The sequence below is a fragment of the Trachurus trachurus genome (genome assembly GCF_905171665.1).
Source record: "Trachurus trachurus genome assembly, chromosome: 23".
Classification (NCBI taxonomy): domain Eukaryota; kingdom Metazoa; phylum Chordata; class Actinopteri; order Carangiformes; family Carangidae; genus Trachurus; species Trachurus trachurus.
The window spans coordinates 15,608,803-15,621,822 of NC_139912.1; the positions used below are offsets into that span (position 1 = coordinate 15,608,803).

The window sequence follows — 13,020 nt, forward strand, 5'->3', positions numbered from 1 at the left end:
ACCAATTCTGAAATAAATAAATACATAAATAAAATCAGCCTAAAAATGACAATGGCAGGTGCCGAGCAGCAGTCAGATCTACATGTAACACTGTTTATTACAAAGACTGTGAATGCAGATGCACTTAATGCTCGATATTGTAGTTGTCAGGTCCCGTAGAAGCTGTGAAACTGGACAAAAAACAAATCTAGTGTCAGTGTGTGAGCTGACCACAAAGGAGTGTGTAGTTATCTGAAACATCGGTCAAAACAGTGTTTGCTTTTTTAAAAATTAGCCAGACGTGTGCAATTACATGGATGGATTTTGGATTATTCCATCAGGGAACACTGAAGCACTGAGGTTTGTGGCTAACATTACGTATACAGGAGTGATCGTGATGCAGAGGGACAAGGACACAGTTTTGGAAAACACTGTCGTCAGAGGCTGATAATGAGAGAGTGATAATCACGTCTCTGAATTATCTATGACGGCAAACATTTAAAATAAAGTCTGAGAAGAAAAATGTTCTCTTGATAGAAACGGACAAGGCGGCTGTGTGAGAAATCATCTTTGGGACTCTGGGGGTTGATAAGAGGCCTCAAACTGGCAACAAAGAAATTAAACCATGATAGCAACTTTTTTAAAAGCCAGTTTTTGGAGGAACTGTTACTGCTATATGTGTCACTTCCCTCTGTCCACAAACTACAGTACATACAGCAGCCCTATTTGTTGCATACACAGCATCTTTTTTTACAACACGAATAAAATAAAAAATAATACTATTGCAATAAAACATAATTCATTTATGAGCCAAACGGCTAGCACAGGTGGGCTAAAGTCTATAAACACAAAAATGTATTTATATTAAGACATCTTGCATGCATTACTCATCCAAAGTCTTTTTTTCCTAAGTATGATTGCAGCATTTTGTGACTTCAGTCCATCACATTATTATGTACAGGAGATAAGCAAAGTAACTAAAGATATAACTTACACATGATCCTATCAACAAAGAATACCATTTGTGTGCTTCTCGGCGTCGTCGCCAAAGAGAACGACTTCCTCTGTTACAGTAAAATTGTAACGTCTGTCCAGCGACGACGCAAACAAAAACAGCTTATTTCCTCAATTCAATGTGCATCTACGGCATCACTGATACTAAACACCGTCAGTTTAGTGCAGCTGCGCCTTTCGTCTCCTATTGCAGATATAACATGGTACAAAACAGTCTGAATGCAGCATGTGGGTCCCCACTGGGGCCAATTCTGTTGGAAGACTGAAATCATCCATCTTTTCACGTCGTAGTCCCTCTATCCCTCCTCTTTGGCTGTGTCTGCTGGAGCCGCCCCCTTCTCCTGGGTAACGGGCGGATCCACAGTCTGGTCTGTGGGGACCTCCAGCTTCTCCTCTTTTGGGGAGCTGGGAGCAGCTCCATCTTTTGTTCCATTATTAGCAACAGGAGGAGAAGGAGAGCTTTCCGACACCTTCACAGGACTTTTCTCATCCGGCTTCACCTCCTCTGCAGGGGGCGGGGCCTCCTCAGTAGCCGCTACAGTTTCCTCTGTCTTTTTCTCACCTGTGCCGGCGGCCTTCTCCTCCTCTGTTTGTGATTTTTCTTCCTCTGTTGGGGCTGGCGCTTCTTCCAGAGGAGCCAAATCCTCCTCTACGGGGGGGATTCCTTCCCCTGCGGGACTCTTTTGCTCGCCTTCCTCCATCATCTCTTCCTCTTCCTCGTCTATCTCGTCCTCCAGAGGGGGGATCATCTGCTCCTCCCTCCCACCGGGGAACACCTTCTCTGGGTAAACCAGCTTCAGCTGCTCCTCAAAGTAGTCCTCCAGGTACAAGCCAGCACTCCCCACCTCTGATGTCGCCTGTACAGTCAGTGCACAGAAATGTCATGATGCGTGTGTTCTTATGAATATCTGAATGTTGTTGCATGATTATTAAATATATATATATATATATATATATATATATATATATATATATATATATATATATATATATATATATATATATATATATATATATATATATATATATATATATATATATATATATGAATATATATGATAATAAACAGAAGATGTGTTTCCCCATATTAGCTCGATCGGCTTGAAGGTTAGAAACAAAACCGATGCTTACCTTGTAGTACTTTGCACAGTTGAAAAATATGAGCCTGACATCTGCAACAAATCCCTCTGGATCACTGTAACATTCACCGTCCTTCATCTTCGACTCCAGTCTCTTCTTCACGATCGATAAATCCATCGGTGTCTTGATCAGCTCTTTGTATCTTTTAGTCTCCTACATGAAAAAAAAACATTAAAACATAAGACCCTGATATGAGAATGCAAAAAATGAAAAATAAACACACTGGCGTAGTGGTGTCACTGTAACTGAGCAACTTTTTATGTTCATTTTTTAAAGTAAATTTTGACTGATGTCGTGTACTTTACCACATCTATTAGAGAACATGTTTCCTCATAATGTAGCAGCTGCTATACAAGAGAAACAATAAATGAGGGTCTTAATTATAAGTTATAAAAATGACACCCAATAATCCTCAAAGAACTGATAACAGAGCATCTTCTACTGTATTGTATTTTCTATTGACTTTCCTAGATGTGTAGGACCTTGTAGTTCTCTGTTGAGTGGTTTAGTAATATTTAATGAGATATTGTGTATGTTTTTTGTTTTGAACTTCACAGCCTAAGTACTGAATGAACAGTGTCTTACCGATGGAGAAGGTGCCTGCTGGAAGTCCGTGCTGAAGTCATTGCAGAACAGACGCAGCAACAACCTCTCACACCTCTGGATGAAGAAATGTGAGAGTATTGTCATGACACAGGACAATTAGGCTCTGGGACACATGGACATGAAGAGTAAAAAAAACATAAACTTTGTGTTGGAGCGTACCCTTCTGTCGATGGGTGGGAATCCCTCTGAGACGGGGTCGTTCTTGCTGTCGCAGTCGTACTCCATCTCGGGCGACGCCAGGTCTCGACAGAACGAACAGAACCACTCGCCGCTGAGGACAGAGAAGTGAGGACACAAGAAACTGTGAGGACGCGTCACCGTGCAAGGACTGAGCAGACACTGCAGAATAAGTCTGTGCTCACAGATTCTTTTCTTGTATATCAAAATGTACAGTAAAAAGCTACACAGCATATTTCATAATTGCAGTGTGTAGATTTGAACACAAGGACCTCCTCAGATTTACCTCCACTCACTGTGATTAAATTTAACTTATAAAAAAAGTAATTATTGCCCATTATATTTCAGTAACACAGTATGTCAATCTTTTTTCTTTTAAAAATAAATAGCTAAAACTCTGTATGTCAAGATTAATCTAAAAAATCAAAGGAAAGGAAAGAGAGACCTTGATCAGCTATTCTACATCTTAGCACTATAACAATTCCTATCACTATTAATAATAAAAAATGGTGAATCATTTAATTTCAGAAAGACTCTGCCTTGTGGATTATGTAAAATATGCTGATACACTAATAGTAAAAACTATATTTATGACGATATCCTGTAAGGTTGGTAATGAAACTGATAAGTTGTGCAGCTTCACCACTGAGAAAATGCAGGCTGCATATAAAACTGACACACCCTCCCTCTGGTACCATCATTTATTCATGGCTGCGACCCAACAGACTTTCACCATCACATATTCGCTGTGAACATTTAAGACCCCTGTGTCACTGAGAGACCGTCTGTCTCTCACCTGGGAGACTCGTTCAGTGTGGGGATGTGGCAGGACAGATGGAAAACTTTGGGACACTTGTCGCAGCAGAGCAGCTCTCCTCCGTTTTGGCAGACGGCGCACCAGTCCTCATTAGGATCTTCCTCTGGCTCCGCTCTCTTCTCAGACTCCTGCTGTGCCGCAGCCTGTGGACGCTGCTCATTCCCAGCTTTGGACTCTGATGATCCGGGGACCGAGACGGAGACGGACACCTTTGGCGGCTGCCGGGGCTTCGCCTGAGCCCCGGTGCTGCTGTCAGGCAGGCTGGAGCCTACGGTGGACTGCACCTGTACGCGATGACAATTCAGGATGGATGCTGTTAGATACAATGATATCAGAAAACGGGAAAGTGAGAACTTAACATTATCAAATCAGGAGACAGAAGAGTCTTTTCATTTTTAAAACTGCCATTTTGAGAGCTGAACTAAAAGGCCACACACACTTTATTAAAAGATTCAAAAACAGTCTGGACCAGGGCCGGCCCAAGGATTTTGGTGGGCCGAAACAAGATTTTGTTTGTGGCCCCCCAAAACACCAAACACTGAATCCCTCTGGGATAAATAAAGTTTTTTTAAATTTGAATTTGAATATACACATTGCTTACAACTGAGTGGACAGACACACACAGAAATGTTGAAGTGTTAAATGAATTGAATTTAACGCCAGTTGGTTCATTTCAACTCATGTCAGTCAAGTAATTCTCTTACAAAACGAACTTCATCCTCATCCTCTGGTTCATCCTTGATGACGATGACGGGCCCTGGGGACAACCTTCTCCGTCGCTTGGCTGTAGGGGCAGATGGCTGCTCAGAAGTCTGCCTCCAGGAAGACGTCCTTCAACGCGCAGATTGCCAGAGAGAGGAGGAGGGAAGATTGTGACAATTACATATTTCAAAAGAGAGACGAGCTGGCCTTGTTTTCATCAGACGTTTTGGAAGATAAGTGTGTCCTCTCAATGTCAAGCTGGATGTCACGAATAACAGAGCTTACTGGAGACGTGGACATAAGTGTCACAAGGACACAGCGTGTTGTTAGGGGAACCAGTTACACTGTAGGCTGTGATAACAAGGCTGATAATAAAAAGCGATGAAGGCAACTGTTTAAAAATAGAGTTTCATTTAAATATTGTGTATTTAAAAAGTCTTTTAATCATCATGTCTATCTTCTTAACTGGAGCAGCTTCAAAACAAGTCCTGCCTAAAAAAAATAAAAAAATAAAAAAACCATGCACAAACATGAAAGCTCCACAGTGTAAAGATGATTTACAGATAAAGCTAATTTTATCTAACTTAACGTACAGGAAATATTTACAATCTGATGACCCAGTTTTGTTGGGAATCTTTTCTTACCCTGTGCCTCTGTCTGTAGAAGATGGTTTGGACACTGGGGAGTTCTGCCTTCCCTGGGCTTGAGAAAAGAAGGCAAAAAAAAAAACATTTAAGTGATGACAAAAAATGTACTGTAAGTTAAAATGTATTCTCATATTCGGGACATGGATACAGACCTATCGCATGATTAAGTGTGCTTGTTTTGTCTGCGCTTGCTGAGGCTACACTTGGAACGTAGCTGGGTTTGGGGATAGAGATGGTGATGGAGGGGACGGGTCCGCTCGGTTCACTCCTCTTCAGGAAGGAGGACTCTGGGAGGCCCCGCTGAAGGAAATAAAACAAAAACAATTTTTATTCAACAACATCTGCACTTTCCCTCTGTAGGATCCTCCTGGTGTCAGACTGAAAGTCTCTCTGGTCCCTCTCTCTCCTACTAACCTGGTGTAGTGACATCTGGGTGGCTGCTCCGGCAGACTGAGGGTGTGGGTAGCGGGACGTACCCTGCAACACATCCATGGGTTTAGGAGGAAGGCTGGAGCTATGGATCAGATCTCTCAGAGACTGGATGTAGAAAAAGAAATCAAGTTTAAAGAATAGTAATATTTAATGAATCTGGCTTCACCTATAAGTCAAGTTGTATTGCTGGTCTGTCTTACCTGAGCAGGTGGGAATCCTGTGTTGTGAAGCATGGAGGAGGTGGGGCTTCTGGGGGTGGGATGGGAGCTCCCATACCTGCGTCCTACTTGTGCCAGGTTGGGGGGTCCCTGGGAGGGGGAGGAGCCGCCGTGGATGGGCCTGGTGGGGGGCGGAGGGCCGGGGGGTCCCGGGAGCCTGACGTTCTGGTACCAGGACCAGTGGTTGGGTGGGGGCTGTCTGTGGGGCTGTTGGGAAAGCTTGTCAACCTTGGACAAAGGGGTAGTTAACATTGCTATTAGAGGTACTGCCCTCTGTTGACATTTATAAGCTATGATATAAAAGAAGGTACGAGTAAAAAGCACTGAGGATGTCTCACAGAATCAGAGCAGTAAGGATGAAGGACAGACAAATGTATCCCTTTATCCTTTCTAATGACGAAAACTTGTTATTAATTAACTCTTGACGTATTTCAAACTGTTTGTTTTGGGAGTACAACCTGCATCTGGAGCTGAGCCAGCGTGCTCTGTCGCTGCTGAGCCGAGACCGACAGATTTGCAGGAGGTGCTTCAGCTCTTGGACCCGGTTGATGGTTGGCGAGGGGCGGCCGTCCTGGTCCTCTCTCTACAACCAGAGACCCTGGACAAAAAAACAAGCAGTTTAAACAGTCAGTAAATAATTACGAACCGGCTGAACACTAGTTGCGTGTTTCCATTGCAGCGTCAGCTCAGTCGTCAAAACCTGGAACTTCCATTGCAAAATAATGCGACCGACCTGGTGCAAGGCTGATCTGAGATTCAGCGGCGGAAGCCCAAAACTTGCAGTTTGTCAACATGTCTTATTTCATGATCAATGAGATAACCTATACTGGTCGTGTCGTTGAACAGATGTTTTACCCTCCAACTGCGCAGGTCACGTCACTGAAAACTATGAATGATCTTTCCGACTGCTTCTCTCTGATATCTCTCAACACAGTTTATCCAGAGATTTGCAGATATTTCCTTTGAAACCGATGCTGATATTGCTGAAAACGCTAGATTTCTTACAGGAGCATGGCCTGTGTCAGTCCTGTGGCCCGTTTTTCCATTTCGTATTTTTGATCCGAGCCTAAATTGAAATATGAAGAACCAGGCATTTTTTCGTTTTGTGTTAGATTAAAAATCAAAACAAAATAATCTGTCACTTTTTCATTTTTTGATTTTTGATTGCTAATTGAAAATAGAAAGAACGAATGATACATGGATTAGCGGGCCACACAGACATTACAATGACAGCACTTCTGTTTGTTAAACAAGGTAACCGGACTTGCATACAGTAGTTCCCCTTTAAAATGTTGTCTCCTAAAAACAACAGAACACCTAACAAGTGCATAAACAGTGCTGTTGTCTACTGCTCTGAAGAACCTGAAGATTTAGTTTTAAAGAAGCTAAACAGCAACCAGTGAGAAAAACACTGAATTAAAGGTCCCATATTATGCTCTTTTTAATCAATTTCACTCAGCTGTCAGACGTCCAACTAAACTGTATTCGAAATGTATTGCCCCAAACTGATCCGTGGTCCTGAATGGCAGCTGTCTCAAAGTCGCTCAAATGAGCTCTGCTGAGAACAAGCTGTTTCTGTGCCTGTACCTTTAAATGTTAATGAGCTCCGTCTGTCACAGCCTTGCCTTGCCCCTCTCAGCCAATCAGAGGCCTAGTAAGGCGGGTCTTGGCGTGGCCATAGTAGGAAAGATTCTGCCTCAGGGACAGGATGTGGCTAACGGTAGCATGGGCTAATGTTTATGGGTGGATGTATCACTATGGCCAGAGCGATTGATATTTAACAGCGTGGCGACAGCTCTTGACGTCGCCGCCAGTGCGGTCTCGTGGTTCATGTAGCTCACAATAGTCCCAAACTAGGCTTGAAACAACGTTCAAAACACACACAGCCAGTATCACAACTAAGCATAAAGTCCGCTTAGCTCAATGCTAACGTATAATGTGAAACCTCATAGACGGGCTAACATAAATTAGCATCGGCTGTCGCCGTTTCGGCAAACGAACAGCCATAGAAGCTGTTAAAACCATAGACTGTAAAAAGAATGGACGTAGCGTCCGTGACGTCACCCATTGGTTTTGGGGAGTCGTTTTTGTGACTCAAATATGGCGGCCTGGACAGCGCCATGTTGGATTGGCCGGCCGAGAACCGCCGAGAACCCGCCCACTGGCCTCGAAGCAGCTGTCCACGGAGCTGCTCGGGCCTGTCACTCAACATTTCCGCGCCCTAATTGGCCAGAGTTTTAACCTAATAACAGTAAAACGGTAGAGTTTAAAAAAAATTCACCCCCCTCAGAGTGTGTGCGGGGGTAGAAACTATCGATTGAGAAAAAAAAACGTTCTGACACCAGGCTTTTAACATGTTTACTGAGGATGTAAAATCGGCGATTTTAACATGGGGGTCTATGGGGAATGCTCCCTTCTGACACCAGCCCCCAGAGGAAGCCGGGGGGATTGCAGTTTTTTGAACGCGGAAGTGAGCTTCACTTCTCAGATCCACAACTGCCCCCTTGGCTAAAACCCTGTTTTAATTCTGGCTTTAGCACTGTTAACACGTCACAGTTTTAATATTTTTTCATGCGAGAAAGTTTAATCCAGAGTCTGTGGTCAGTTTGCTCCGATGTCTGTCCTGGGAGAAGTGCAGAGTCTGTGTGAGCCCCGACCGGGGACCGTGGCAGCGGCTGTCTGCAGCAGCAGCAGCCGCTCTACTGAGCTGATCTGCCGGCACGGACATCTCCTCCTCCCGGAGGAGAAAACGAGCGACGTATCCGCATGCTTTTAGAGGTTTACCGCTGGCTGGTTAAATTATTTTTAGGAGATTAAATGCTGGTCTCATTGTCGATGAAATTTTACAACTGTGGCAGTGGCATTAGTTTGTTTGAATGAAAAGTGAGGAGGAGCTGGGCTATGTACTGAAATCACCACATTTCACCACGGCGACAGCGGAAAAGCGACCAGACTTGCCTAGTTGTTCATTTTAAAACATTTATTGATTGAAATGTGGTGATATCTGATGACTTTGGCGCTGTGTGTGCAGCCAACAACAGAGCAACCGCTTCTTCCAGGTCGTACATTCGCCATTGTTTAACCACAGCTATGTTAACAAGTGGGGGAAAAAATGGCACGGTTTAGAAAATTTCTTCAGGCGTGGCAAACCTTCACCTGGGGCGGTGCCACCAACCTAGGGGGTGGCGTCGAGTCTGTCAGTGACGTCACCGACAGACAGATCTTCAACTGGCCTGTTTAAGCACACATTTTCTAAAGACAGAGAAAGCAAAAAAGGGAGAGGATGAACTTTTTCCATACCAGGGGGGATTGTAGACAGGCCGGGGATGCATATTATTGATAGAAAACCGCTCTAAAGTGCATTTTGCATAATATGGGACCTTTAAAAACGATTCTGTAGTGATAGTTGTGTTTAAGGAGCAGTAATGATTACAGCCTAATCAGGATTTTTTTTGTTAGTTTTTTTTATGTACCATACATACATGTTCTACCATGAAAAAAGAAGATAATGTAGAAGATAATATATAGTATTGTCAGGTCCAAATTCAAGATTAAAGCAGATATCAGCTTCACGGCCGTTTCGGCTAATGCTGCGTTCAAGGCAGGCTTTTGAAACCGTAAGTTACAGCTTCAAGTCACAACTACGACTTGGTAGCGTTCCAGGTAACCCGTAGCTCGTGTTTTTACCATCCTGTTGTCTGTGAAAGTTCCCTATAACGGCCACTCGTAACTTCCGACCCGTGAACTCGTACCAGATCGAACTGGTATGACTTCACAGGAAGGAAAAACACAAAGTACGAGTTTCTTTGAACGCACCATGAGTTAGCAGCCCCCGCCCTTGTCAGGCATCAATTGGTCCTCGTGCTACGTCACCACATTCACGCGCATCCCTTGGCTGCACACACAGCCCTTCATGCCGTTCTCTCTCCTCATTGGATAACACTTGTATCCCACAAGGAAAATTTTCTCCTCGGGTTACAGCAGAGCAGAGTGACGGAGAGACTCGTGTTTAGGCTGAAATACTTCATGTAAGTGATTGCTGACGGAAAATAGGACTATTTAGGACTTATATTAACAAAAACATTCCACTGATATCTGCTTTAAGAAAAGTATTTGGGCCAGATGAGATTAATGAGCTGGAAGACGTGGTTGCAAAAATAATCTTGTCTTGTTAACTACATTCAAGAGCACACTGACAAAAGATAAAATCAAAGTAAAGAGCGACATGGCCAACACGTCTTTCCAGGAAACAGCCATGTACTCATTACTGTGATGATTTCCTCCCTTCCTTGGCCGCTGTAGGTTATTAAACATCAAAAAATCACAGTGGGTGTTGTATCTGAGATAATTCGCAATGAGCATCACTGTCAACATTCAGTTGACACTGTTCACTGCTGCTGTTTCAGGTGATGTCAGACTTACCGAGGTCGACGTTTGTGGCCCAGAAACCAGAGCGGCACTGGAAGCGAACAGAGCTCTGAGGGACGATGGAGGGATTACAGCTCGCTCTCATCAGGTAATGGATCTGGAAAAGGATCTAAGAGGCAAACAGTGAGATGATTAGTTTGAAAGTGCGTCTAAAATAATAAAAAGCATTGTAAGCTTGTGTTATACATTGTAGAAACGTACCAGCCTCTTGCAGTACAGGAGCGCTGTTCCGCTGTGGCTGGCTGTGGCCCATTTGGTGAAGCTAATAACGTGGTCTAGGTGCCTGCTCAGAGAGTTGACATCCTCCTGCTGCTTTTTCAAACCCAACTCGTGGTCTTTAGTCAGAGCCTGAAGGGCACATTTATTCATGAAATATCAAGAAGCATCAGAAAATCAAACATGACGGTTGACACAGTGCAGAATTAACCACCTCATACCTCAAGCTGGTTAACCAGGATCTTCCCCTTCCTGTTGATCTCCATTATCAAATTACAGATGGACTTCTTTATTTCATTCGTTACACCCTTTCGGTTTTCTTCAACTTGTTGCAGCCTGGGGGATCAGTGGTGGAAATAAAACTGTAACACTTTGACAATAATCCAACATCATGTTTGAACGTAAATTAATTAATTCAAACCGAAATCTCAAAAACAGTTCCAGCTGTGAAGGATAATGTTACCCAGTGCTGATGCAGCCAGAAACCTCCTCAATGGCTTTTCTTTTCTCTTGCAACTGCTGAGTCATGTTCTCCAGATACTGCCTGTGGTTTCTGTATGCATCCTCCAAAAACTGGTAGCTACAAAAAAAAATCAAAATAGGAAAAAAAGGGATGAATGGTATTTTTTCTGTCACACTAATTTATCTTTTTTATTTAGCAAGAGGCAATGGTGCTCTAAAAAAAACACAGAACTTTTTTTTCTGTTGACTTTTTTTCTGGTAGTAGTCAGATTCTGATGTGACATATGATCTCATTAAACCTATAATATATACCCAATTTGCTTAAAATCAGGATCACATTGGAAAACATATTCACATTGGTGTGACAAGCTGCATAACTATTGTAAACCCTAAAGGGACCTTACACCTATTAATATTTTTTGGGAAGATAAATGGTAATACACGCTGTGATGCAATAATCCACCCTACTTGTGATCCTTGTGCTTTAGCAGCTGACAGTCTCGGCACGTGAGTCGGTCGCACGTCTCACAGAACAGCTTCAGTGGCTCCTGCTTGTGGACGTCACAAAACACGGGCTTCTGTGTGGAAATACCTAGAGCTTCTGGGGTGCAGATAAAAGGGAAATTTAAGAACACACAGAAGAAACACATAGTTTTTTTCTTTTCTACACGACCCAGGACTCTGGCAGGTAGAAAACCATTTTGGCATCTTATCTAAACACCTGATAGTGAACCTGCCTCTCATTGTCATTATGCATCTTTTAGGCATGCATGACTTCCTGATGATTGTACGCAGGAATATCCAGCGCTATTTGACAAATTATCTTAATTCAATATGAACAGGTATTAATTTTGATGATTTGACTGCTGTGTGAACACACCTGGAGACATCTCCTCCTTCTGACGTATGGTGTGATCCCTGGTGAACTTAACCCTCTGATGAGCCTCGATGCATGTGACGCACAGAAACTCCACACACTCCACGCAGTAACCCGTCGCTTCTGTGTTGTCATCGCAGCTCATACACACCTGTTGGGGATGAGAGTAAAGAACAAAATGAGCAAATTAATACCACTAACACTACAGCTTGAGGGAAAGTGGTTGCCGTACAACCAAACTTGAGTATGCAGGAGATGACCGACCTGGCTGGTTTTCTCCACAGTGCTGCTCGGCACCTCAGCAGAGTCCTTGACAAAGAAGTTATCTAGCACGTCCATCTCCCAGCATTCCTGTCTGCATACTGGACATCGGATAGCGCCCACCACTGCAACGACAGACCAGCTCCATTTAGTCAAAGTGTCAATCCACAACTGCTTACATGATTTTGTGTTTGATAATAAAGAAAACACACAGTTGGACAACAAAGCATCTAAAAGAGTGATTCAATACTTTCAAACAAGGATGTAACTGCACTCTGTGTGTACATGTACTTTATGAAATTGTTGTTTTTTTGTATTACTGCTTTATGTTTACGCCTTGCATGTATATTGTATTGTTTGTTTCAATTATTGTAATCAGGCCGTCATTGGAGAAGAGACTCTCAATAGGCTTTATGCACAACTCCACTACTTCCTGAACTTAACCCTCCTGTTTTCCTCCTGGGTCTAGGGAGGAAGGACGAAAGGAAGGAAGGAAGGACAAAGGGAAAGATGGGAGGAAAGAAGGAAGGGAAAAAGGAAGGAAAGATAGATGGAGGGAGGGAACAGATTGGGTCAATTGGGTCAAAAAGGAAGGAAGAAGTAAGGACGAAGGGAAGGAAGGAAGGGAGGGAGGGAGGGAAAAGGGATTGTGGAAAGAAGGAAGGGAAAAAGGAAGGAAAGATAGATGGATGGAGGGAACAGATTGGGTCAATTTGATCAAAAGAGGAAGGAAAGAAGGAAGGGGAAAGGGATTGTGGAAAGAAGGAAGGGAGGAAGGAAAGAAGGAGGGATGGAGGAAGGGAACAGATAGGACAACGGGAGGGTTAAACAAGCTCCTTTATTTCCTGTCTTACATTATTGGACAAACTGATTAATCCAGGTGTGTCTGACCATTGTGACTACTCAAACACACCTGGATTAATCAGTTTGTCCAATAATGTAAGACAGGGAATAGAGGAGCTTGTTTAAGTTCAGGATGTAGTGGAGTTGTGCATAAAGCCCATGCATTGGCCCTTCTTGAATAAATAAAGGTAAAGAAGAAAG

General features: G+C 43.3%; 1 protein-coding gene across 4 annotated transcripts in view; it reads right to left on the reverse strand.

Moving 5' to 3' along the window:
• LOC311006896 (transcription intermediary factor 1-alpha-like) overlaps positions 1-13,020 on the reverse strand; it is a 20,083-nt gene continuing 7,063 nt past the window's right edge. For 3 of the 4 annotated variants that reach the window (XM_083999910.1, XM_083999912.1, XM_083999909.1), the window contains 18 exons: positions 11,980-12,101; positions 11,719-11,866; positions 11,307-11,439; positions 10,840-10,956; positions 10,598-10,712; positions 10,362-10,508; positions 10,155-10,269; positions 6,191-6,330; positions 5,715-5,960; positions 5,497-5,619; positions 5,235-5,382; positions 5,080-5,137; positions 4,438-4,564; positions 3,713-4,017; positions 2,899-3,010; positions 2,719-2,793; positions 2,125-2,286; positions 1-1,850 (listed from right to left, as the gene is read on the reverse strand). In XM_083999910.1, the coding sequence (XP_083856036.1) occupies positions 1,290-1,850; positions 2,125-2,286; positions 2,719-2,793; positions 2,899-3,010; positions 3,713-4,017; positions 4,438-4,564; positions 5,080-5,137; positions 5,235-5,382; positions 5,497-5,619; positions 5,715-5,960; positions 6,191-6,330; positions 10,155-10,269; positions 10,362-10,508; positions 10,598-10,712; positions 10,840-10,956; positions 11,307-11,439; positions 11,719-11,866; positions 11,980-12,101 (2,954 nt within the window). In that variant the 3' untranslated portion in view covers positions 1-1,289. The remainder of the gene's footprint in view (positions 1,851-2,124; positions 2,287-2,718; positions 2,794-2,898; positions 3,011-3,712; positions 4,018-4,437; positions 4,565-5,079; positions 5,138-5,234; positions 5,383-5,496; positions 5,620-5,714; positions 5,961-6,190; positions 6,331-10,154; positions 10,270-10,361; positions 10,509-10,597; positions 10,713-10,839; positions 10,957-11,306; positions 11,440-11,718; positions 11,867-11,979; positions 12,102-13,020) is intronic. The other variant, XM_083999911.1, reaches the window with a different exon arrangement.